The following is a 27,174-nucleotide window of genomic DNA, read 5'->3' as shown; positions in this document are numbered from 1 at the left end:
GAAAACGTGAGCAATTCTACTTTCCCTACTACAGATCTTGCGATTAGTTTAAAAATAAAGGTTAGATGATACTGTGCAACTAGTAGGGGTTTTAATCGTAATTTGCTTTTCTCCTTTCTATATTTGGATAGAAGAAAAATCAGGTTAAAAATAAACTATATACTGCAACATCAAAAATACATCACATATTATTTATTTCAGAACAGTTTACTTTTGCTTTCTGCTTCAAGTAAGCTCAACATTGTTCGTTCATCTATGAGAAAATTAAACTTCAAGTCAACTAAAGTTTGTACTTCCAAAAATGTTCTGTGAAGAACAAATAAATCAGAATGAGAATATTTTCAAGGATAACCAAGCCAATAATCGATTGATTTGCAGATAGTAAGGATAGGATGAGACATGGGAATAGTGAGGAAAAATAGTGTTGAGGTAGAACATCAGCCATGATCCAAATGAAAGGTGTATCAGGCTGATGGGCTGAATGGCCTACTCCTATTTCTTATGTTTAAGTGAGTCAGCATTTTTTAAGAATTAGAACAAATTTTGTAAATAATGCTTAAAGTTTTACTGCTGATCTTTAATAGGAGACAATGTCATGAATTATCAAAGTAAGTATCAGTGAGACTAAATTAATCACTCACCAGGCACGCAACTAACACTGAATCACTGTTATTCCGCTCTGAGGGGAATCGACAGAGCTCAATCAGACGAGGAATACCTACATATCAGATTAATAGAAAACCGTGGTTTGTCAGGAACTGTGCAAATACTCATAAAAGACAAAAAGTACAAAAATTTAGATCTTTCTAATTCTCACATTTTCTGTACATTTCACACCTATGTTTTGAGCAAGTTTGTAAATACTGTAAAACATTTCTACTTTTATGGGCCAGACTGATCCCCTCAAAAGTATATCAAGGAGATAGCCCAGACCCTAACTTTTAGCTTATTTAAAGGCAAATGTAAGGTGCTAAATTCAAAATGTGTTTCGATTGGTCACAAAACACACTTTATTTTAACATTAGAGCTAAAATACAAACAAACGAAAAAGAATTGGCATAACTTTAATTATATCAAAAAACTTACTTTAATATGTTATTTAGCTACAACTCATCAATGTTTCCAATAAACACACCTTTGGTGAAGTCAAATGCTATAAAACAGCTTTCCCTCACTTTCAATCTCCTCCAGTCCAGAACAAAGAAAAAACTGAAAGAATAAGTCTAGCACCCAGGAGTGAACACAAACTTCTCACAGCAGCAGCAGAGAGAGAGCTTTATCTGGCAGCTTCAACTCCAGAAACCCCAGCTATAACTATTGAAAGCAAAACTAAAACCCTGGATTTGTGTGAGCCTGACTGCATCCACTCATGCTTCCTTCCTCTAATTTAAATAAAAACTCAAAGCTATTTATTCTGTTCTCCATGGAGCAGACACCTCAACACCAGTTTGACAATATCACTCTTTGAGAGAAACAGAATGGAACAAATCCCTTTTACAGGCACATATCATCATATTTACATCCTCTTTTTTCTTTCTTTGCCCCTCCTGTTTTTAAAGGGTTGACTCTTTTTTTATATCATCCTACAGGGATTGGCAAACCCATCCTACGAAGATTAAAATTTAAAACTCAAGTGGCCATTTTCCATGTCCAAGTTCGGAAACTGAAATGTGACAAATTGTTGAATCATGGAAGTCAATACATTGGAGTCCCCTCTTGATTCCAATCTTTTTCTACAGAACAACACTTTCAAGCAAGATTCACAGATTAGTGGTCAAGAGCTAATAATACCCCAATTGAGATAGTCCCCTGGCTTGTCAAGAATACTTAGACAAACATTAATACCAGAGTAAGCTCAGCGAGTTAATACAGACCAATTTTGACCACATTCTCTATATCTTAATGCAATACTAAATATACACTTAAATAATTAGGTATGTCAGAGTTGTTTTACTTTGTCTTATCAGTTGCATTTATAAGGATAACTAGCTAAGTATACGGATTACATAAAGCACTATCCACTGAATTTTAATATCGATATGGGACCAACAAACAGAAAAAAAATCTTATGCTTCAATGCATGTTGTTCTTACAGTTAAGACTTGTGGCAATGTTGGTTATGTCTGGTTGTCTGCTTAGACGAGCGAGTGTAACAGCAGATTTTTGTAATACTCTTTCCAATGCTGCACCTTCTGCTGAAATCCCTGGTGAAATTTTCTCGTGGAGAAACTCCAGTAAAAGCTCTATACCTTAAAAAATAAACAACCACATGTTTTAAACATACTGTTGGTATTGTGGTTTAGCGTTGGTCTACTTTTCATAAGAACTTAAATAATCTTGCTTTTCATACCTTCTAATCAAAACAGACATGGTATGCTGTGGTAAGAGTATAATAAAAGAATCATCAGCATTCTGATGGGATAGTAAACTGAGGGCCCCTCCACGTACCATAATGGATAATATGAAAAGGAAACTATTACCGCAGGGACCAAAGTTGATATTCCAGCCATTTGATTTCCATGGAACCCCTAGTACAAATTGCTGAGTGTGGTATCAAAGTAAAAAGTGAGGTCTGCAGATGCTGGAGATCAGAGCTGAAAATGTGTTGCTGGTTAAAGCACAGCAGGTTAGGCAGCATCCAAGGAACAGGAAATTCGACGTTTCGGGCCAGAGCCCTTCATTCCTGATGAAGGACTCTGGCCCGAAACGTCGAATTTCCTGTTCCTTGGATACTGCCTAACCTGCTGTGCTTTAGCCAGCAACACATTTTCAGCTGTGGTATCATAGTGCCTATTCCGTGACACAGCTAATTCCATTGATCTGTACGTCAAGGAACAAGCATACAACTTACCATTAGCAATGGTGAGACTGAAAGCTGTAGCCAAAATATACTGTAAGCTAATAACATTTTGTTATTAAACAGAAATGCACTCAAGTCAAAAAGACACAAAAGTGAGTTTCAGTGGTTGGCTAGCTTTTTTTTAGCTTTGTTCTTTTGAAGCATATTACACTTTTGTATTGACTTATTTTAAAAACACAGGAATAAAGATAGGAAGATTTGTAATAATAGTACCAGCTCAGGATACAATACTGTAGAGAACAAAAAAACCCAAAAGAACTGTGCACATTGGATATCAGAAACAAAAACAGCAATTGCTGGAAAAATTTAGCAAGTCTGGCAGCATCTGTGTGGAAAAATCAGAGATAATATTTTGGGTCCTGAAGAAGGGTCAAAGGCCTTGAATATTAACTCTCAATTTTCTCCACAGATGCTGCCGGATCTGCTGACATTTTCCAGCAATTGCTGTCTTTGCTTCGAAAAATAATGCCATTTTGTAATCGCTACTGTTATCTAGGGAAATTTTCCATTTTATATGAGCAACCAACTACGACCACAAATGGGTACAAAATATACAGTGTGTTACAAGCAACAAATATATCAAATACATTTGCAAAGATATCCATCTAAATTATTTTGCAAACATCAATTTTTGTTTTTAAATGGATATTCATTGAAATACCATAAAGGGCAATTTTAACCACAGTGAAATAAATATTTCATTTGCATCCATATTCTTAGTACTGTTTCTTTCTCCCCCATATGTAATAAAGCTCAGATTTTAAGAAATCAAAACAAAAACACCCAGAGCCCTCTATAGCTTGCCTGAGGCACAAATAGATATTATAATGCTCTCAAATATAAACATGACTGACCTGTGTTAAAGTAAGAAATTTGCAAAGTAGCTTTGGTAACCATTTTGTTAAAAATAACTGAGAGTGAACAGCAGTAATATTTTGAATAAAGGGAGGGACAAAAGAGGCATTGAGACAAAAGAACTTAACAAGGGAAACAAAACTCTAAACACCTGGCACAGAATGTCAATCAGGATAACAAAGGAGCAAAAGGACAGGTTAATGTTACAAATATAGGCCCTGCTTAGAGCTCTGTAAGGAAATAAGAAAAGTATAGGGAGAAGAAAAAAGACTCAAGGAGGAGCAACAGGAAAAAAAACTGGTAGGCTAATTAAGAACCAAATTGGGATCGATGTTCAGCCCAACCTCTGCAAGAAAGAAGTTGTCCTTGATAGTAAAATGGTCTTGAAATCAAGACTATCTTTGGAGTAGAATAAAACATTTGAATGATAAATGGCCACAGATAATAATACATTTTTGTTTAACCTCAAGTGCTGAAGAAGGAAGATGTATAGACAGCTAAGATTCAACGTGTCTATATGAAAGCTAATTTAAAAAGACAATAAAGTCAAATAATGTGGAAAAACCTGAGATTGAATTGATATTTGAAATGAAGAAATTGTAGAGATTGTAAAGAAGTCAGCCAGGTGGGCCTCATAGACTATGAGTTCCCGGATTGGGGCTGTTAACCTGGTTCGATCAGGGAAGCCTGGCTGAAAGATAGAAACAGGAGTGTCAGAGGTTCTGTTCACTCAGAGCTGGCTCTGAAATAGCTGCATCTCTGTCAAGGACTTTCAATGTGTAAACAAAGGGTGACTAGATGATTTATTTCATAAATGGCATTGCTTTTTGAGATTAACTAAATGCACAACAAAATTTCTTTCAGTCTTGTACTTCCCTATGTTTCCAGGATCTGGCTAATTATAGAGGAATGCATAGATTTGAGTGAAACCAAGGACCATTTATGACCAGCTATGGATGTCAAGGGATCCTCAAACAAACAAAGGAGCCAAAACAATACGAGAGGATTCTTTTGAATAAAAGAGATTCTGAGGTTGATAGGCTAGTCTTTGCCTCATCGGTGCCATTTCTTTGTCAAGAAAATGTTTGCATCATCAATTCTGTTTCATTTTATTTTGCGAAGGAAAAGGAAAATTGAGCATAAAGAGGTGCTAGAAAACAAATAATAGAAATTCTAGGAGATACCGCTGTACTTGCAGTGATTGTAAGACAAGAACTGACAGTCACAACTGCACAGAAAATGTTATGAACAACATGGCTTTATGCGGAAAGGTCAGGCAAAACAAATTCATTGCACAGAAGAAATGACTAGATGTCATGCATGCAAGTGAAACCGAGTGTATGCTGAGCCAAACCTAATCTGACAGAGAACGGGCACTTTTGTCTAAATCTAATTCACTTTGTTTTATATCAGGAAAAAAAACTTGAAATAATTGTATTTAGTTTTTGTATGAATTTTTTAGTTTGAATTTTCAAATATAAAAGGTTTTTATTATTCATAAGGATTTGTCAGTTCTAATTACTTTTGATCAGAGGCAGTTAAATAATGGATTTTTTAGTCACTTCTATTGGTTCGTTAACATTTGAATCATATTCGTGAACTTACTAATACATTGATACCGTCCTTGGCTCTGGTGATGTTTATTGGCATTCTGCCACCATAAGGCCATTGCTGTTACTACCTCAGTGGCTAAATTTGGATAACAGTTTCTCTTTCCATAATGCAATTTGTTACCATTCATGTAATCAACAGGTAGTAGATGTGACTGTTAAAATATCATACCATTTACAATCATTTCCAATACAAATTGTGGGCTCATGCACTACATTCCATCAGCTCAAATATCTTCTATGTAGAAGAAAGCTCTAGTTACATCAGGATTACAATAAAGGCAAGGATATGAGTGATAAAGGCAAACCATTATCATTAACGTGACATGTTAAAATAATAGATGCAGAGCTGATACTATCAAAGCGTTTTTATTTTAACATCATTATATCTATCTGACAAAATACTTCAAATCAGCAAGATCTAACCAGAAACTTGATTTTTGCAACTGGCCTTTTATGACTCAGTACTGAGGAAGGTACATCTATTTCAGCATTTTGCAGCAGAATGTGGCATTTGACTAATTATACTGGTCACCTACGTCAATACAAAAGTGGGACAATGTCCTAGCATGTATATCTGTATTCAAGTGTTTGGAATATAATTTAGCAATTCATTGCTTTCACAATTTTAAAACATTTGTTGATCAACCCTGATGAATAGTCCATTCTGTTTGAACGTGCCAACAAAAACAATCAAGACATCTTGCAATTTAATGAAGAGAATAAACTTGGAGGTGACAAAAACTATTGAATGTTAAGTTTTTATTTATTATCTCTTGCCCAGGAAAATGAGATATGATAGCAAAACCCCATTGATATTGCAGCAGTAAATGGTCATGTCTTCAATAGGTTTTGGATCTACAGTCAGTCAGATGGTGTTGAGCAAAATGAGGTTTCCAGCTTCCAGAAGGGTACAGCTAAGGGACAGAAAAGGGAGCGTTCAAGCTTGGAATGAGTTGAAAGAATGGAGATTAAAATAAAAACAAATCTGTGTTCTCTCCATTGTAAAAAGGTTGCTGAAGAATTTCATAGGATAATTTTCAGATTTCCGGTTATCAAAGACATTCCCATATCTGATTAGACACCGACTGATTCCATAAAATAAGAAATTCCACTGCTAGCCCTGCTCTGCTTGATCAATACTAGGGGCTCCAGTAGGCACAATCTTGCTGAAAGTGCCATCATTTTGGCTTCTAATTTTTTCAGGATGAAGGCTTTCTTTGTCACATTGATAGTTGAGGAGTAAATCAATAAATCTGCTATTGCACGACAACAAAGGATTCTCAATCTGAACAAAATTAATTAGTAAAATGAAACATTGTACAAAAAGAGCTAGATATTGAAAGAAAAAAGAAAGAAGCTCTGTTAAAATAAGAGCTGTGATGGTAACTTTGGCGAAAAGTCATACAGGCATATAGGGTAATGTTTACATGAGCATGATTTCATACGTTGTGAAAGATTTTGGAGTTGTTGAAAGCAATAATAGAAGAGTTACATAATGTTTACAAACAAAAGTCCAGACAGGAAACAAAAGATTTAAATTATTGAATGTTGCTGTACTTGAACTGGGGCAGGGTTGAAAGTGACACACTCAAATTGTGGCTTCAACTTAAGGTTTTGCTATATGCAATGTAATGGACTTACGTACAAGGGTTATTGTGATATTAAAAAATACAAAACTTTAATAATTGTTCAGGAGTGAGCAATAACTTTTTTTTTCTTTTTTTTCCTGAGATGAAAGGGACAAGGAGGAACTGTTACAAAGGAATTAAAAGAAATATGCCACTCAAACATCTCTGGGAAGGAGGAATTGCAGCAATATTAACAAGCTGTCTCCTGGGACAGAGGAGGTAACAATGCTTAAAACCTTTCTGGTTCATGGCACAGGGCAATTAAAATTGCCTACAGAAGGAATGCCCTGAGGTGAAGAGCTAATTGCAGAAAAATATGTTTTGAAGAGACTGTTAATCCCGAATGTAACAAGGAATAGGGAAGCTACTCCTAATAAGGCTATAGACTTGATGAGTCTGGAGGTTTAATTAATGATAGTAATAGTGTTGAGTAATTAATTAACAAATCTAAAGGATTATCGATAATGTCACATCGGAAACTTCACATGACAAAAGTCCTACTAGAATTCAATTTTAGGATTCTTCAATAGCAGAATACTAGAGAACCACACTGGACAAGGATTGGACCCTGTACATCCAGAGAAAGATGCTGTTAGTTGGAATCATAGCAAAATTTTACCATTAATCAGGTAATCGCTAACTTGAGATGTGAGGCTTAACTTTCTTACTCAATTAATAATACAATTATTATGGTTGCTCCATGCAATAAAGTTAAGTAATTGTTTCAATATTTGTTCATGAGATTCCATGATAACTAGCTTAATGATAGCTTATGGCAATATACACACAATAGTATGATATTAATATTTGGAGTGAAACGGGAATTGGTCACTTGCCTCAACAGGTATTTTTGACATATTAACAGCTGAAAACATGTCCAAAATTTTGGGCTGTCAAATATTGCATGTTTCCGAGAAATTCCTTTATCCATTTTGATTTAAAATACTTTACATGATTTCTAAGATAATAAATCAGCAATTCATTTTACATCATATCTTACTGTCTCTTCATTGAAGTGCTATGTTGATGTTGCATTCCTGATGAAGGGCTTATGCCCGAAACGTCAAATTTCCTATTCCTTGGATGCTGCCTAACCTGCTGTGCTTTAACCAGCAACACATTTTCAGCTGTGATCTCCAGCATCTGCAGACCTCATTTTTTACCCGCTATGTTGATGTTGACCAGTTTCAATGCCAACTAATTACCTTGTGAGCCCCATTCAAGTTGGGTGCTCTAAGGATATCCCTGATGTTTTCTTCTTCAAGTTTATAATACTTCAAATTAAAACATTCTGCCTAACTTTTTTAGATTAGATTACTTACAGTGTGGAAACAGGCCCTTCGGCCCAACAAGTCCACACCGACCCACCGAAGCGCAACCCACCCATACCCCTACATTTACCCCTTACCTAACACTACGGGCAATTTAGCATGGCCAATTCACCTGACCCGCACATCTTTGGACTGTGGGAGGAAACCGGAGCACCTGGAGGAAACCCACGCAGACACGGGGAGAACGTGCAAACTCCACACAGTCTGTCGCCTGAGTCGGGAATTGAACCTGGGTCTCAGGCGCTGTGAGGCAGCAGTGCTATATTCCTCAGCATCAACTATTAATATATTTTGAAGGCAAATCTATACTTCTCAGGAATTACTACAGTATTAAGATACAAATAGTTAAGGTATTTAATTTAGCATTCTATGAACTGTCCACGAAATCTAATGTATAATTGTCCTTTGAAATTATAAATTACAAGTGTACTTATAACACAGAGTAAAACAGAAAAGATTAAACTTACCATTTTCTTGTACCATCTCAGAAGCGCACGGGTCTAGTACAGCCATATTTGCCAGTATTGTCACTACCTGTATGGGTACAGTTTATAAGCAAACGTGACTTTGTGTCCTGTAACAAGATTTGTACAGTAATATCTGGTACTGTTTTAAACTTTCTCAGGGAGTAACCTGCTCTTCAGTTTTCCTTTCCTTTTGACTTAAGAGTAATGCTACCTGATGTCTTCACCAATGTTCAACTGCCTCACCCAAGTGGCAACATTTATTGAGATTCATTGGTTATGTGTTGGGAACCTTGTTTTGCTTGCTGTTATGTTTCCTTATATTACGATAATCACTATAATTTACTGTGACAACATGTGTTTTTTTAACATACGTAATATAATAAAAAGTCCGAAGCTGTGTCATAGAGATATTTTACCTGAGACTGAGCAATATCTGTCCATAGAGGGAGAAGATGGTCTAGTGGTTTTATTGATAGGCTATTAATCCAGTTGTAATGTTCTGAGGAACCAGATTCAAGCTCATTTATAAAATAGGTACTCAATCTATTTCAAGTAAAGGAACCCCAGAACTGAAATCAATGAAGCAATTTTCTTCCCTTCTCATAAATTCCTTTCTCATAATTAAAAGGGGCCTCCACCGATCCTGTCAAATAATAGGGTCATAGGAGAGATTACAGAATTATTTGCCCTTTTATTTTCTGTCTGTCATTAAACCCTTAAGAAATTGGGCTTTTGAGAAAAGAATGAAATGGCAGATGGTGAATTCAAGGAATTCGGAGTATAATGATGACCATGAAACTATTATTGATTGTCAGAAAAACCCATCAGGTTCACTCATGTCGTTTATGGAAGGTAATCTGCCATCTTTACCCAATCTGGCTGACTTGTGACTCCAGACCCACAGCAATGTGGTTGACTCTTAACTGATCTCTGGGCAATTAGAGCAAAACATGCTGGCCTATCCAGCGATGGCTGCATCCCACTAATTAACTTTTTAAGCAAGGTCTTCCATTTGTCCACCACAGCTTCAGTAGTCAAATCAGCAAAACACCACAAAAATGGTGGAAATTTGCTTACATCATTATTAGAGATTGAGCCTCATCTAGCTTGAGCCTCATATTGAATGAGTAAAGGTTCAGCTTTTGTACACGTCACCACACTACAAGCAGTCGCAACACAAGACCCAGAAGAAAGGGTGGCATGGTAGCTCAGTGGTTAGCACTGGTGCCTTACAGCACCAGGGACCTAGGTTCAATTACTGCCTCAGGTGACTGTCTGTGTGGAGTTTGCACATTCTCTGTGTGAGATCCTCCCACAATCCAAAGATGTGTAGGTTAGATGAATTGGTTATGCTAAATTGCCTATAGTGTTAGTTGCATTAGTCAGGGGCAAATATGGGGAACGGGTCTGGGTGGTTACTCTCCGGAGGGTTGGTGTGGACTTGTTGGGCCGAAGGGCCTGTTCCCATACTGGAGGGAACCTAATCTCGACGTTTCTTCAGATTGCTTGTAAAGAAAAAGTTGTGGCAGTTCACTTACAAAGCAGGCACTCAATTAATTGCCAGGAAAGGAACTGACAGCAATTTCTTCCCTTTTAAAAATTCCTTTGCTTTGGAAAAAAGGGGTTTCCCAGATCCGATAAACTAATAGGGTCATAGCAGAGATTATAGAATTACTTTCCTTTTTTTTCCTGTGTGCGATTTAAACCCTAAAGGAAATTGTGTTAGTTGGAGTAAATAATGAGATGGAAGTTTGGGCTTCCAAAAACAAAGTTTTCTAAGTGTTAGTATCCACAGACGAAAGGGAGAAGTGGTAAACCATTTTCTGATATTCACCGGAAATGGTAAGAAAATTATTAGACAATGTTGATCTATGAAATGTTTCAAAAATTCATTTGTATGTGTTCTGATGCTGACTAAAACCATCAATTTATATCGTTGTAAGTGTTTGGATGTACTTAATAAATAGTTAAAGCAAAGTGTTTCTAATTGGCAACACAAAAATATGATTCCTTGATCTTGTATATTTTTATGGTTTTGAAATATACAATTACAGTCAATAATGAATTCCAAATAAATATAAACCTTCATCCAACCTATAGGCTTCTTCTTTTTTCTTTAATTTTGCCCCCATCGGGAAAGAGGTCTGCAGAGTGTAACACCATTAGAAGGTAATACGCTGGGAAAACACGTCATTGCACTAGATGCTGATATTTGCATTTCAATGGGCTTGACACACCAGGAGTGGAATTTCTGGGTAACCTCATAATAACCTCAATCTTAAATTTATTTGACCACCTTTTTGATTCCTCTGAGCTGATAATTGATCTTCTTTTACATTCAGGGAGCAACTCTCAGAAAGATAAGATTAACTCATGAACAAGATTTACTTTTTATTGTAAAATTAATCCTAAATGTTGACTTTGTGCAAACTCTAGTGTATGTATACCTTGAAGTTTGACCAACTTGCATCAAAATTAAATTTACTTCTTTTTATAATGTACCAAATTAGATTTCAGTCCCCAACTTTTTGAAAAGTAGGAAAGGAATAAAATAACTGCAGTGGATCTTTGAGCAATTCATAGGAGTTGAATGTTTGCCTTCGTTGGCAACAACACTTTCTGTGATTTGGAAAGTTTTAGACTTAAGTCTCAACTTGAACACATGTTCTATGTCGACAGGCTAACAGTGCACTAGATTGTGGGAGACCACTGGGAACTGCTGAGAGTGGTCACTGCTGAGGGCTTGCTGGGATCAGGCTGATAGGCTCGGGCACAGGGGATGAAGAATATCCTCACCATAGCCAGCAAAACATGCTGTCAGGTATCATCTGTCAACATTGCCACAGAGTGTGAGCACTCTCACTGGGCATAAAGTCCAGTACTGTGGTAGGAGGCTGTTCAAGTAGCTATTAATTGGCTAGTAAGTGTGGCACGGTGGCTTAGTGGTTAACACTGCTGCCTCACTGCGCCAGGGACCCAGGTGCGATTCCAACCTTGGGCAATTATCTATGTGAAGTTTGCACATTCTCCCCGTGAGTGCATGGGTTTCCTCCAGGTGCTCCAGTTTCCTTCCACAATCCAAAGATGTGCAGTTTAGGTGAATTGGCCATGCTAAGTTGCCCATAGTGTTCAGGGATGTGTGGGCTAGGTGCATTAGTCCAGGGTAAATGTAGAATAACAGGGTTGGGGAATGGACTAGATGGGCCAAATGGCCTGTTTCCACACTGTAGAGATTCTATGATTTCTATGAAGGGCTGAAAATTGGCTCAAGAGCTGACACCAACCCACCATCAGGGTAAAATGTGAGCAGAGGTAGCGTAGCTATTGGCGCAGCACTCCACCGTAGCACCTAAATGATACATACACTCGCTCTCAAAAAAAATATCACCTGCAGAGGGATGTGGAAAAACTCAACTCATGTATTAGCAATCTCTTATCTTCTATCATCCTGAATCAATGCTCACCTTTCTTTATTTAACTTATTTTTCTAATTAACTTGTTCAGGGGGTGTAGGGACATAACCACTGTACCACAAGAGAGCCCTCAAGGCTCTCTTTACCTGCAGTTCATAAACGTGCACAATTGTCTCCACTTTATCATTACAGAGGTAATTCTAGAGCTCCAGCTTTGACTCACTAATTCAGCAGAGATTAGGTAGTTATGCCTCATTAACTGGTCCTGGCTTTAACCAATAGCTATTTTCTAAATGATTGCAGCTCATCTGGCATTCAGGCCTTTCTGTCAAATCTGACGTCATTCCAGTTGTTCATAAAAGACAAACTCATCAAGTGGAATCTTCTAGGGGTCTGGACAAGATGGGCTTTGATGAGATTTGTAGAAATGGATTAAAATTCCGAAAATGTCTTGATTTCGAGAGCATCTCACTCCAGTTTTTATGCTGTGAGTTTCTCACCAGGCAATAGTGAGGTGTCAGATAAAGCAGTTAATTGCTTCTTAAATGGTTTGTTAACAACCCAACTCACCTAATGAACATTCAGTTTTCTATGTCACTAAACATGCCCAAAAAAGCTAGGCGTTGAGGAAACTCATTAAGGAAACTAGAGCTCGCTGCTTGCTCTGAAAGATCTCCATGTTGCATACAGGAAAGTGCAAGGGAAGCCTGCAGGAGCAGTGGGGAAATCAGTTCCAATAGGGATTAGAGCATCAACCCTGGGTGGGTAAGCAGACATACTTGTAAAGATGGAGGCAATGACAGTGACGGGAACTGTGACAGGTTCCTTTCAAGGAGCGATGAGAGACGTGGGTGGGATCTCTCAGCTATGCACCCACAGATACATCAGGACAGTGACTGTTGCCATCTGTACAAGATCATTCCTGATGAAGGGCTTATGCCCGAAATGTCGAATTTCCTATTCCTTGGATGCTGCCTAACCTGCCGTGCTTTAACCAGCAACACATTTTCATCTGTACAAGATCACACTGGTTCATTTTGTTTCCCCTTGATGAGATCAGTGCTGTAGCCCAGGCAGTGGAATTCGGGAACATAGCTGGCTTCCCTCAGGTGCAGGGTGCTATCAAATGTACACACATGGCACTGGAAGGGCCCAATCACATGCTGTGAAATTCATCAACAGGAAGGGGTTCTATTTGTTTAATGTTCAGGTGATCTATGATCATTGTTACCACTTCCTAGGAGTGCCACTGCCCTGCCAGCTGCCATGACGTCAACATTCTGGAACACTTTCATATATCTGGTTTGAGAGTCCAGGAGGCTTATAGGGCTGGTTATTGGGGACAAGGGCTACCCAGTGCAACCATGGCTGATAACATGTTTGCATAACCCCCTAACTGACATGGAGCATAGGTTTAATGATGCCCATGCTTCAGTCAGGATCATTGTAGAGCAGGTGAAGGGGCTACTGATACTTGAACCAGTTCTGGAGGTCTCTGTATAGTTCTGGAAAGAGTGTTCCTCATCACCCTGGCAATTGGATGTGAGGGATACCATGGGGCAGGGTAGAGAGTTAATGAGGCAAGGTTGGTAAGATATAGCAGTTTGGCAAGATGTTCCGACTTAGCCAAAATATAAGATTCAGCTCATCATTTTTCTGACTTTGTGAACCAAGCTGCACATCTACCTTTTCTGTCCTTTATAAAGATATTGAAAGTGTTGTAGCCTACTAGCTTAATGGTCAAAATTCCTATAGCACTCTATTGAATTTAACCAGATGGATTGCAGAAATTCAAAATGGCAGCTCATCACCAACTTTCAAAGTCCTGGCCTTGACAATAATGATCAAATCCCATGACAGTGTAAATAAAAGCTTTCAATTGAGTGTGTACTCCTCCTATAACACCAACACAATTCAAGACACAAAAATGGCATACTCTAGGAATTTGAAAATGTTTCATTGTTCCTTTTTGCAGCCTTCAACATGACCACCATACCCTTCTGTCCCAATAGGTTTCTAAAATTGTCTGTCTTGATGTGGCTGTCCTTGAATGTTTCCACTCTATTATTGGAGGCATAGTCTAAACATCTCAAGCAATGGCTCCTTATTACCTTCAAGTCTTTCCAAGGAGCTATTCCTGGCTCTTCCTCAACTATAGATTGGTGACAGACACCAATTCACATGTACATTTGACTTAAAAACCTCTACCTCTCCCACAACTTTTTATGGCTACCAGACACATTTCTCACCTTTCGTCCGTGCAGCTACAATTTGAGCCCTGTGTCTGCCAGATGACAATGCAATACATTTAAATGAACGCAGATAGTTTTGTACTAGATTAAAACCTAAATATAATTTTGAATACAATATCATTTTTGAATATAATTTTCTCAAATCTAACCTCCTCAGTTATTTTAACAAATAATATGATTCAGTGCATCTGGCTTTGAAATGATGTTACTTTCTAGTCAGTTTTAGAAAATCATAAATCAGAACTATCTCAAGGGCCTTGCTTTGCAGTTGCTAACCAAATCAATTAATCTGCATTGAATGCCTCAATAAACTAATTCTTGCTTATTTCACCAATATGAAATCGGCAACTCACAAAAATCGTTCAGCTTTATTTCTAGTGACTGATTTTAAATGTCTGACCTTTCAAGAGAAAAGCAGCCTGCAGTAATAAAAAACCCCACCATTTAACAGTTTGGTGGACACAAGCTTTCCATATGGGAGGTGCTTGAAAAACTCTAACTTTGTTAATTCCTATGTATATCTTATTCAACCACATTTACGAAATGCAATTGATTCACCTTTAAAAAAAACGCTATTTGCAGATTGTACACTCGGAGATTCCAAAAACTAAAACAAAATGGCTAATTTCACAATGAAACACTTCAGTTTTTCAATGAAGGGTCAGTTACATCTGCTGCACTTGGTGATCAGATCAAGATGATGGTGTTAACATGTCTCCTTTCCCATTAAGACAGACATTTTTTTTTCCTCTCATTATCAATGTCACTAACATTATGTTGCTAATCAACAGTAAGCAGTTGGGTAGCATTTTCAATACAGAAAATATCCTAAGGATGCTTCACAGAGAGAAAAGGAAAACAAATGCTGACCACTTGCAAACATGAGCTCCAAAGCTGGAGTTAATGGATAGGGGCAGTGAAAGGAGGCCTTAATAGATAAGAGACCAAAATCAGAGGAAGGGATGTCTGAGGAAGGGAGGGTGGGAGAGGTCACTGATATTGTGAACAGTCTGATTAAATTTGTAGAATTATCAATCTACTGCAGGCTGAAGGTTGCAGTTTTGCCAATTTTTGCCCACAGCAAGTGAAGGTTTATTAAGATTGGATGACAGACTAGTGTTTGATAGTGCTATATTGTTAAATTAACAAATTGACAGTGATCCACTGCAGCCTGCAGGCAAAAAAGGAATGTATGTAATGAATAAACAGCATAGGAAAATTTCTGTCTTAATCCATATAAGGTTAAGCCATGGGCCATTGTTGAGAAAATGATTTATTGCCTGTCGTGCTATCCTATAGAAAATATATTAAATATTGGTATTTGGCATTGGCTCAGTGGTTTAAATGGTCATGACAAAGACAAAACCATTATTCAAGGAGAACATGGATTTCTTCCAGTGATTTTGGTCAACATTCTGGGTAGCACAGTGGCTCAGTGGTTAGAACTGCTGTCTCGCAGCACCAGGGACCCAGATTCAGGTGACTGTGTGAAGTTCACATGTTCTCCCTGTTTCTGCTGGGTGCTCTGGTGTCCTCCACAGTCCAAAAGCATGCAGATAAGGTGGATTGACCATGTTAAATTGCCCTGTAATGTCCAGGGATGTGTCAGCTAGATGGATTATCCATAGTTAATGTGGGTTATAGGGGCTGGGTCTGGATGGGATGCTCTTTGGAAATTTGGCGTCAACTTAATGGGCTGAATGGCTTCTTTCTGCACTGTTGTGATTCTTATCACAACAAAAATGCATTAACTGGGTATTTAGCTCATCAAAGCTTGTGGGATCCTGCTGGTTTCAAATTGACACCACCTCCAGAATAAAATGCTTATGTGATATTTTGAAATATTTCTATGAGATAAAGGAAGAATACTATAAAAATTCAAGACTTAGTTTATACATGGCAGGGAAATGATTTTTTGGAAAGATGGACTCAAGCTGTCATATCTGTAGCACCAGCTAAACATAACAATAAATTCTATTTTCTATGCTACTTGCTTTATGGCAAAATTGTTAACAAACACATAATATATTATAAATCTTTGGTCAAAGTTGTGATGATAGAGACCCTTGTCATTTATTCATAAAACCCTTCCTTCTTCAAATTCAAGATCATTAACAAGCTCACAAAATATTGTTGGTCACAGCAGTGATTTTCTAATAGAGCTGTATTTTCTTCTTCTGTTCTCATTAAATATTGCACAATAAATTTCATAATCAGCATTAAATTTCATGGACAGTGAATTTTCAATATACACAAAAAAACAAGAAATATTACACTGGGTAAAATTATTATTTGACCCACACATCTTTAAGTAAATAATCTGCAACTTCTATAGTCTGTAGAATCTTTAATTTAGATATCGTAGCAGAAAATACACTAGAAAAAATAATATTCAGTCACACACTCCCAAGAACCTCCGAGGCAATATTTGAGGCTGTCCTCCCACAAATTTCACATACCCTAAGAACCTTTGATGATTTTTCCTGTGAACAATGGTGAGACTCAAAGAACTGAAGAAGTTTATACTCACTGGAGTTTGGAGGAAAACTCCACCCACCAGGTACACAGGCCTTGGCTATTTGTCTGTGCCTATGTGTGTAATTCAAGCAGGCTTACATTCATGAATCTTCATGATGTGGAGGTGCCAGTGTTGGACTGGGGTGGACAAAGTCAGAAGTCACACAACACCAGATTATAGTCCAACAGATCAAAGGAGCAGCACTCAGAAAGCTTGAGATTTCAAATACATCTGTTGGACGATAACCTGGTGTCATGTGACTTCTGACTATGAACATCCATGACATGCTGATGGACATACTATAGGCTCCCACCAGGGAAGGTCAGGAAAAATCTGACCTGCCTGAAAGGTTCCCAGAACTTTTTAGCAAAACTTTAACCTGCCTATGGGAAACTGAAGTTTTTAACCACCCACCTAATTAAGTTCAGCTTCTAAATGAAAATATCTATTTTCAACAAAATTAGAGGAGAGATATTTGTCCAGCTAGATTTGCCAAAGGCCAGAGGTGCCTCAGTTCTATCTGCAGAATGCAATTTTACTGACAATTGGCTTTGCGAAGAAATGTGTTACAAAGTGAGGAAAGCTTCTGATTTTTATCCCTTTTGGCTGCTTATTCCTTTAGATCAACAACAAGTTGCAGTTGTATATTTTTTATTCTTCTGTGAGAAGCACTTGGTCCTTTGATTTTTTTTCCCCTTCTTTGTGAGTTAGTATGGCTAATATTTGGCAAGGCAGGATTCCCTGGTTTTCCAGTGCTCTTTCCAGAGGGCTGCTACATGTGCAAATGCACCAGCTTCACAGCAGGCTGTCACTCCTGCAACTTGCCACTCAGTCTGTTCTGTTTTCTTTTGAAGTACTTTGAAAGGCGTGCTTGGTATGACTTGTACTTTATTAACAATTTCACATTCCCACAAGGGATAGCTATGCTGGAAAGCAAATAAAAATTGCAACTTTTCCCAGCAAAAAGAAAATACACACTAGTTGAAATAAAATAAATAGATTTTTTTTGAAAGTTGAAATCATAGAATCCATACAGTGTGGAAGCAGGCCATTTGGCCAATCAAGTCCACACCAGCCCTCCAAAGAGCATCCCAACCAGACCCAGCTGATCCCTGTAACTCTGAATTTCCCATGGCTAATCCATCCAGCCTGCACAACCCTGGACACTGTGAGGCAATTTAGTGTGAGCGGCTCCTCGGATGCTGCCTGACCAGTTGTGTTTTTCCAGCACCACACTCTTCAACTCTGATCAACAGCATCTAATTTAGTAATGACCAATCTACCTAATCGGCGCATCTTTGGATTATGGAGGAAACCCAGAGGAAACCCACATGGACCTTGTGAACTCCATGCAGACCGTCACCCAAGGGTCAAATTGAACCCAGGTGCCTGGCAATGTGAGCAGCAGTGCAAACTGCTGAGTAACCACACCGCTGTTATTCAAACAGAAGGAAGTAGTGCAAATGTGGTTTGTGTAAACATATATGGAGAAAGTGAGGACTGCAGATGCTGGAGACCAGAGTTGAAAAATGTGGTGCTGGAAAAACACAGCAGGCCAGGCAGCATCTGAGGAGCAGGAGAATCGACATTTCGGGCATAAGCCTTTCTTCAGGAAATTGCCCGAAATGTCGATTCTCCTGCTCCTTGGATGCTGCCTGGCCTGCTGTGTTTTCCCAGCACCACATTTTTCAACTCTGTGAAAACATATATGTTTTGTCAAAATGAGGTTGGGTAAACCATTTACAATTTATTTTGTTCATTTTACAATGGCTCATTGCTGTGTAGGTTTTAATATTTGCTGAGCACCCAAAACTGAAGCCTCCACACTGTAACTTTAAATTGCAGAAATGAATTGAATTAATTTTCAGAAGTAAATTTGTGCTTTGTCAGTTTGTATTCTACCTATAACTTAATAATGCAAAGATGGTTTCAAAAACATGATGCTATGTACAATATGATCAATGCTTTGTCGAAATGCACTAACTTGATCTTTGGAGTAAGGAGTGTCAACTCTCCGAAGGTCATGACAGGCTTCGATAAGGATTTTTGTTGCATTCAGCTGCAACAAAATCTCACAGGCCATTGAATCAAAGAATGTGATGTTGGCAAGAGCAGCTGAAGCCAGCAGGAACACTTCACTCGATGAGGCATCTTTGCATAAATCTATGTGAAAAAAATACATGTTTTATATAATTACAGAGATTTCAGTGAAAGTAAATAGACCTTTTCCATTTCATATTTATTGAATTTCAAAATAAAATAGTTATGCACAGTCATTATATAACATCCATTCTTTGGCATTATCTTTAAGTTAAATAGCAAATCTGACATGGAAATGTATTAATTTATACTTTCAAAAGCCTCACAACTTTTGTATATAAAAAAATGTATTAAAAGACTCATTCAGCACAGTTAGTTTAACACATAATGTAGATTAATTTTGATTATGTTATTCACATTTTATCTTCCACAGTAGTGAGATTTCTTGTTAAATAGATGCTTTGGAAATAGGATTTAGCACTGTGCAGTTGGTAAGTAAATTACCTGGGGATTTATGCAACCACTAAGCTAGCTATAAGTTATTTTTAAAATTCTTCCAGGACAAGTGATAATCCCAGCAGAGAAAGATGTGGCTGTGTGACAGCTGGGGGTTTATTAGTACAGTAAATTACTGTAAAATGTGGGATTAATGCATACTAATTTAAAATACTAATTGAAAATATTTTGTATTCTATTATTTTCCTTCCCAAACTGGCCAGTCTGTCTTGTGCAAGTGCAACTCTTTGACAAATAATGCCATCTGCAGGAGTATTAGAAGTTTTACCATATTCAACAATTCTGCTGCTGTGTTTTTCTGTATGAGGAGGGAAGTATTCATCATTAAAAGGTTACAAGACTTCTTTGGAGAAATGGTTAGCGCAGTCTCACTCCAGTCCCTCATGAGCTTTGAAACAACAGCATAAAATTGAACTTAATTTTGCACTAGTTGGTAATAATTTGGCTGACTCACTTAAAGATAGGTACAGTAAATAAAAAGATATCACACTAAAGTTGCTTCCAGCTAGGTTGGCGTGGAGGCATGGTGCTGGAGCAAAGAAACTACAGCTTTGCTGTGGACCTAATACATAATGTGGGAATACTTGGGTTGCACTTTCCGACATTCCCAGGCCAGTTTCTAAAGATGGGGTGAGGGAATGGGAGTGGGAGTGGTGGGGGCTGGAGGGAGTCAAGGAGAACTACAAGAATTGTTGCCATAAGCTATGCTGCTGTACTGAGCAGTACAGTACAGTTTGGCAGCTTTCAACGCTCAGTCCGGTTACATGTTAGAAGGGTTGGGGAGCCTTTTTTAGGTGTCACTTTATAAGTCCCCTTTGCCTATTGGAGGTCCCTTCCCAAGGTATTCCCACACCCACATTCTCCTTCCTCCCTATCTTGTCTGCTGAGGTCCCTCATCTCTCTTTGCTGCCCAGCTTCCTTTTTCACTCCCCCACCCCGCCACACACGTTGCTGAAAATTGCATTGTCAGCTGGACCCAGGGGGACTCTCAACCCTACCCATCTACTGTCACACCCACTTCCATTGACACTCACTGTTGGGGACAGGATGTGGTCAAAGCAATGCTTTAGCCCCAGTGGCACTGCTGGAACTTGATTGATGCCATCAACTGCATATGCTAGGAGGTCTCTATGACAGGACTGCCTCTCCAGCTGGCAAATAAATGGCTGAGGTGAGGCTCCCAAACACTTGCCTCAAGTGGAAACAATCTTTCCAACCTACCCTGTCAAGGCCTTTAAGAATCTTCTCCGCTTCTATAAGATCTATTATTCTTCTAAAAATCAAACAGGCCCAACCTACTCAATCCCTCCTCATACTGCCTTAGCTTTGAATAAAAGGAATAAGGTCAACATTATATTTGACTTCCCTATTACCTGCTGAACCTTTTTGTGATTTATCCATGAGGACTCTTAAATCCCTCAATACTGTAGCATTCTGCTCTATTTCTCTATTTAAGTAATATTCACATTGTAATAATATGCGAGTTCTCACACCAAAATACATAATCGCATATTATGTTCCATCTGCCAAGTTTTTGCCTTCTCAAATCAACAATTTATATCCCTCTGCAGAGTCTGCGTCATCTTCACCACTTGCATTACCATCTATGTTCTGCAGAGATTATTCCCTCCATGATGCCCTCATTAGGTCTCCCCCTCTCCCCCCTCTGTACCCCACCCAAACCACACACCCCCTCCCCCCACACCAACCCATCCTCCACTCCTGGCACCTTCCCTTGCTACTGCAAGAGGTGTAAAACCTGCTCCCATACACCTCCTCCCTCACCTCTATCGAAGGCCGCACAGGATCCTTTCACATCCAGCAGAGGTTTTCCTGCACATCCAAACACCTCATCTGCTGTGTGCATTGCTCTCAATGTGGTCTCCTCTACATTTGGGATCCAGGACACCAACTCGCGGAATGTTTCAAGGAACATCTCTGACACACACCACCAAACTACCCCACCGCCCTGTGGCTGACCATTTCAACGCCCCCTCCCACTCCCCCCAAAGGCATGCAAGTCCTGGGCCTCTCCCCCCGCCAAATCCAAGCCACCCAATGACTGGAGGAAGAACGCATCCAACCACAGGGCATCAATATTGATTTCACTAGTTTCCAAATCTTGCCTCCCCTGCCTCATCCCAGATCCAACCCTTCAACTCGGCACCACCCTGTTGATCTGTCCATCTTCCTTCCCACAAATTCGCTCCACCATCCCACCTACTATCACAATCACCACCCCCCCCACCCCCCCACACATGCATCAACCTCTCACCTTCCCATGCTACATTTCTCCCAGGCACCTCAACCCTCCTATTTATCTCTCAGCCCCCTTCACCAACCCTCCCCCCATCCACATTCCTGATGAAAGCTTATGCCTAAAATGTTGACTTTCCTGCTTCACAGATGCTGCCTGACCTGCTGTGTTTTTTCAGCACCATACTTTTCAACTCTTTCCATCTATGTTCGTATTACCCACAAACTTGGCTATAGTTCATTCAATTCTCTCATGTCATCATGAACATGTATTGTAAATAATTGGGGCCATCACACTGATTCTTGTGGCAGTCCACTAGATGGTGAAGGATGTTATCCTGAAAATACTTCCCTTATCCCAAATTTCTGTCTTCTATTAGTCAGCAACACAATAGGCTGTTATCTTAGTAAATACCCTAATGCTGTATCAAACACCTCTTGGAAATCCAAATATTTTACATCTACTGGCTCCTCTTCATCTGTGCTGCTTGTTATCTCTTCAAGTAATTCAAATAAATTTGTCAGACATTCTCTCTCTCCTGCAGGCAGTGATGCTGACTTGATTACACATGTATTTCTAAACACTCTGCCACTATGTCCCTTATATTAGACTGCAACATTTTCATAGAGACAGATGTTAAGCTCACTGGCTTTTTGTTACCTGTTTAATTTGTTTCTCTCACTTTTTACACTGGTGGTTTTCCAATTGGCCAAGACTTCTCCAGAATCTAAGGGTTCTTGGAATATTGCTACCAGTGCATTACTATCTTAGTAGCTACTTCCTTTAACATCCTAGAATAAGCCCATCAGGTCCAAGGATTATCAGTCTTTAGCTCCATTGATTTCTCAAGTACTTTTCTCTCCAATGGCAGTTATTCTGTATACTCCCTGCCTCCCACATTTTTGTCCCTTGATTATTTAACAGTTTTGGAATGCTACTCACATTTTCTACTGTGAAGACTGATGTAAAGCACTTTTTCAAACCATTTGTCATTTCTGAGCGACCCATTATTGTTATTTCTTCATTGACTAAGGGGAGTGGTATTATGACTGGACTGTTGATCCAGTAATACTCTGCAGACCTGGGTTCGAATCCATCTGGAGAAATTTGAATCCAATTTTTTTTTAAAAAACCTGGAATTAACAGTCTAATGATGACCATGAATCCATTGCCGATTGTAAGAAAAACCCACGTGGTTCACTAATACACTTTAGGCAAAAAAACTGCCATCCTCACCAGCAATTCATAGCAATTATTTGATTCTTAGCTGTCCTCTGGGATATTAGTGATGGGCAATAAATGCTGCCTAGTTCGCAACATTCACATCCCGCGAAGGAATAAGGAGAAAAATTTACTTTGACCTCTTTCCCTTTGATATAAATGTTTATGTATTATTCTTATACATTGATATATTTCTAGCATTCATATTTTGGTCCTCCATTTAATGGAGTTGTACAGAAGGGCTATGCACTGGCAAGCATCCCACCAATTAAATAATCTGAAATTCACAGTTAGGAGGTACATTAACTCTTATATTCCAATAAAACAAAAGGTTATACAGTCAGTTCTGCTATAACTGTGGTAGTTCCGTTCTTGTGCAATTCCCTGTTATAAGAAAATCCTGTAATAGCAGCACCATATAAACTAATGGGGCCAGAACTGTGTTATAACCCAATACACTCTTTAAAACATTGCACTTTAGAAACAGCGTCCCCAATTTGTCAATTGTGTTATCATGAATTTGTTAGCAAAATGTGCATGATAGCACAATAACCTGTATAAGAAAATCTGAAACTGACGAATCAACTTTTATTAAAACCTTATTTCGAGGTACAAATCACATGAATTCAATGTCAAAAATTCATCTATTGACTGTGCACTTTCAAGAATGTATTTTAATATATTTTCAACTCATCAGTTGTAATCATTTGTACTCTTGTGTTCTGACCCTTTCAAAACTTGGTCGAGGAACAAACATAGAAACATTAATTATCATTGGCACTAAATAGATTTACTTCAATAAAATATATTTTGTTGACATTTTCTGCTGCTGTTAAAGTACTGCCAGATAAAACATTTTGCCATTTCAGGTATCTGGTCTCCTTTAACTTATTCATGAGACATGGGCATCGCTGGCAAGACCATTATTAATGCCCATTCCAATTGTCCTTGATTGAATGGATTGCAAGACCATTTCAGAAGCAATTAAGAGTCAATCACATTACTCTCTGTCCAAAGTTTCATATAAGTCAAATTAAGCAAAGGAAATATATTTTCTTCCTCATAGAGCATTAGTGAACCAGATGGTGTTTGTAATAAACTGGTAGATACATGGTCACCATTGCTGGCACTAACTTTTATTGTAGCAGATTTGTATGTCAACCAAATCAACAATCATTCTAAGGAACATTAACTTCATTGAAAATATATTACAAATGATCTTTGTTCATCTCTCAAGTTTCAATCCAGAGTTTGTCTGTCACCTAAGGTTAGTTTTAACTATCAATAACAGTTCTCCTTTATTTCTTGGATTGCTGACAAGTACTTTGATTAAAGTGATGGATTTGAAGGACAATAATTAAAGTTACAGTAATGCCACTTGTATAATCTGCACTAGGCTACTCTGGAATAAGGAGGGCTGGAATGATATTTAGGGCTGAGTGATCAGTAAATGAAGAATTTTTTGAAGTTGGTATTTTCTCCACATTTTAAGTGTGCTTTAAGATGTTGGCCAAGATATTCACCCCGGAGCTAAGATTCCGATTAATGAATTGAGAATAGTGTGGAGCATTATTCAAATTACAAGGGTATAGTGAACAATGAGATCTCCAAAAGCCCCAAAGTAGCTTGGAAAGTTCAATCATGGGAGTGGAACATTCAGAGAGGAAAGTGATACCTGTCTATGGAAGTGACAGATTCCATAAGCACTGCTCTGACAATCACAGCCAGTGTGGAGGTGTAGCGAGCATAGAGAGGTAACAGTGATTGGTAACTCAGAGGCTGAGACCTAAGCACAAGAGCAGCAGTGGTCAGAGGGACTGCCTAGAAAGAGAGAGAGAGAGAGAGAAACTGTGAGCAATGGTCTACTGTGTGGTAGAAGGCTGTAAAGGAAGGGAAGTCAGGAGAGGTTCAAGTGGAAAGAAATGGGCTTGCAGCTTGGGAGTGCAGCAAGGAGGAGTTCTGAGATGGGACAGAAGCTGTAAATGGGGAAGAGCCTGTCAGAGGGGGTAGAGACTGTGAGGAGAGAAAGTGAGAAAGGAGAAAGGCTGCAAAGGATATAGATGCTGCAATCGGGGAGAGGCTATGAGGAGGAAGGCTACCAAAGGGTTAAGGTTACAAGGGGGAGAACTTGGAAAGGAGGGGGGAGGTTGCAAGCAGGTGAGAGACTGAATGTAGTAGAATCTGAGAGAGGGGAAGATTGCAAAGATGGTGGAGAAGAAACTAATAGAGGCTATAAAGAGGAAGGGTTGCAATCGAGGAGAGGCTTTGAAGGGGAAAGAGTGGCTACAAAGTGGGGAGAGGCTGAGGAGGAACAAGAGAGGCTATAGAAACACAAAGGCTGCAGCGAAAGAGGGACTGAGAAAAAGATACAATGGTTTTAAACCAGTGAATACAGGAATACACAACTATCTAGGAGCCAGGAAAACTGGAAGCCACCAATGAATTTCTTCAAATGAATGTTGAGTGTCTAACTAATGGCAACAGAAGTTCAAGAGTTAATGTTGTTGAACGGGAAAACGTATAGTGAATGTGAATGCAACAAACACTGTTAATTGGATATGTTAATTCTGAACATATTTCACAAGAAAGGTTTGTACTAATGGGTTTTCAGAACTCAAAGCATTTCACAAACTGTTCATCACTTGAGATGCAGTTACTGTGTTAGAGCAAACAATAACCATTATGCATCTGAGGAATTCACTACCCCATAGTGCGGTAGATGCGAGAAAACTGGATACATTTGAGGAAAAGATTGACAGATTCTTAAGTAGTAATGGGTTAAAGGGTTATGTGGTGTGGACAGAAAGGAATGGTGAGGTGGAAAGGTCAGCCACGACTGTATTAAATGATAGGAGCAGGTACAAGGGCCTGAATTGCCTACTCCTGCTACTAGTTCAATTGTTCTTATGGTCTTATATACAAAGATCCTAAACAGCAATGAAAAACTCATGTAGTTGTGGTCCTTTTTAAGAGCTTGGAAAATTCCAAAGTGTTTTTAGTCGATTAAATCCTTTGGAAGTATAGTTACTGTTGTGATGAGACTGAAAATAATTTAGAAGAAATCATTTTGGGGATTCTGGGACTGATGAACATAATCTAAAAATTAGAACTAAATCATTCAGGAGAGAAATCAGGAAACCTTTATGCCTTCAAATGGTGGTAAAAGTTTAGAATTCTCTTCCACAAACAGTAACTGATGTTAGACCAATATCAACACTGAATCAATTGTTCAAATTAAATCTGAAGTCGAGATCTGAGATGCAATAATAAGAGCAATAACTGCCTAGTTAAAATCTAACAACTTTGTACGTACACAATGTAAATTCATTAGCTGGAACTTCACCAGTCCATGGAAGGCATGCTTATGAAGATTGACTTTTGTATGTCGAAATGTGTGCCAGTTATTTTAAAAAGAATTGCTGCTAATTGACACAAGAAATTATCTTGTGCCAATTATATACAGTGGTATCTGGGAAATAACTGCAATCCTTGTATGTTGTAGTTTTATATTTAATGGTGGACTATTGCTGAGAATATTGAATGTTTTAATCTGTTTTTGTGTGACTCCAAACATCGATATGTTAACACAAATACAGAATGTAATATTATCATGTGATTGCATTATCTAATAAAGGAGTTAGTGAGAGTGAAAAAGGAATCCCTGAAAAATCAAAAAAAAAAATTCTTGTAAAAAGAAGACCTCTGCTGTGAAAATGGACTTTAAGCAATATGAAACAGGAAAGCTGATGGGGCAAAATGTACAAAATAAGTGAATAAAATAAATTTCAACAATGTGTAACAAACCTTGCTGTAATTGGATGTTCCATGCTGAAAAAATGTACTGTGTTTGTTGTAATCACACCTTTTATCTGATATTGTGTTAATTTTGATATAGTTCCATGACAATTCAAAGGATTGTTCAGCTTCATACAGATATATAGACATAAGGAAGAATATTGGCGCAATTTTTTTTCTTTTTTCAATACAAAGGGAGATAACAGCGAGGACTTGCTGTGTTGTGCTAGCTGCTGGGAGACGTACCATCAACTTACAATAATATTTATTAAAAAAATCTCAAGAATCTTCACATGAACATAAACACAATCAGGAAATTGACACAAGTGATAGGTGGAATTATTAAGGTGGGTGACCAAAAGCTTGCTCAAAGAAGTAGGATTTAAGGACAATTTGAAATGAACATGG

The 27,174-nt window shown here is 38.4% G+C and overlaps 1 protein-coding gene across 1 annotated transcript in view; it reads right to left on the bottom strand.

Annotated features, from left to right (window-relative positions):
• LOC132824211 (protein inscuteable homolog) overlaps positions 1-27,174 on the bottom strand; it is a 287,434-nt gene that overhangs the window by 12,020 nt on the left and 248,240 nt on the right. The window contains exons 8-11 of the mRNA XM_060838515.1: positions 18,922-19,100; positions 8,755-8,821; positions 2,094-2,249; positions 642-718 (exon numbers count right to left, since the gene is read on the bottom strand). Of these exons, the coding sequence (XP_060694498.1) occupies positions 642-718; positions 2,094-2,249; positions 8,755-8,821; positions 18,922-19,100 (479 nt within the window). The remainder of the gene's footprint in view (positions 1-641; positions 719-2,093; positions 2,250-8,754; positions 8,822-18,921; positions 19,101-27,174) is intronic.

Source organism: Hemiscyllium ocellatum, chromosome 18 (assembly GCF_020745735.1).
Source record: "Hemiscyllium ocellatum isolate sHemOce1 chromosome 18, sHemOce1.pat.X.cur, whole genome shotgun sequence".
NCBI classification, from domain to species: Eukaryota; Metazoa; Chordata; class Chondrichthyes; order Orectolobiformes; family Hemiscylliidae; genus Hemiscyllium; species Hemiscyllium ocellatum.
This window is presented reverse-complemented; position numbering and strand designations above follow the sequence as displayed.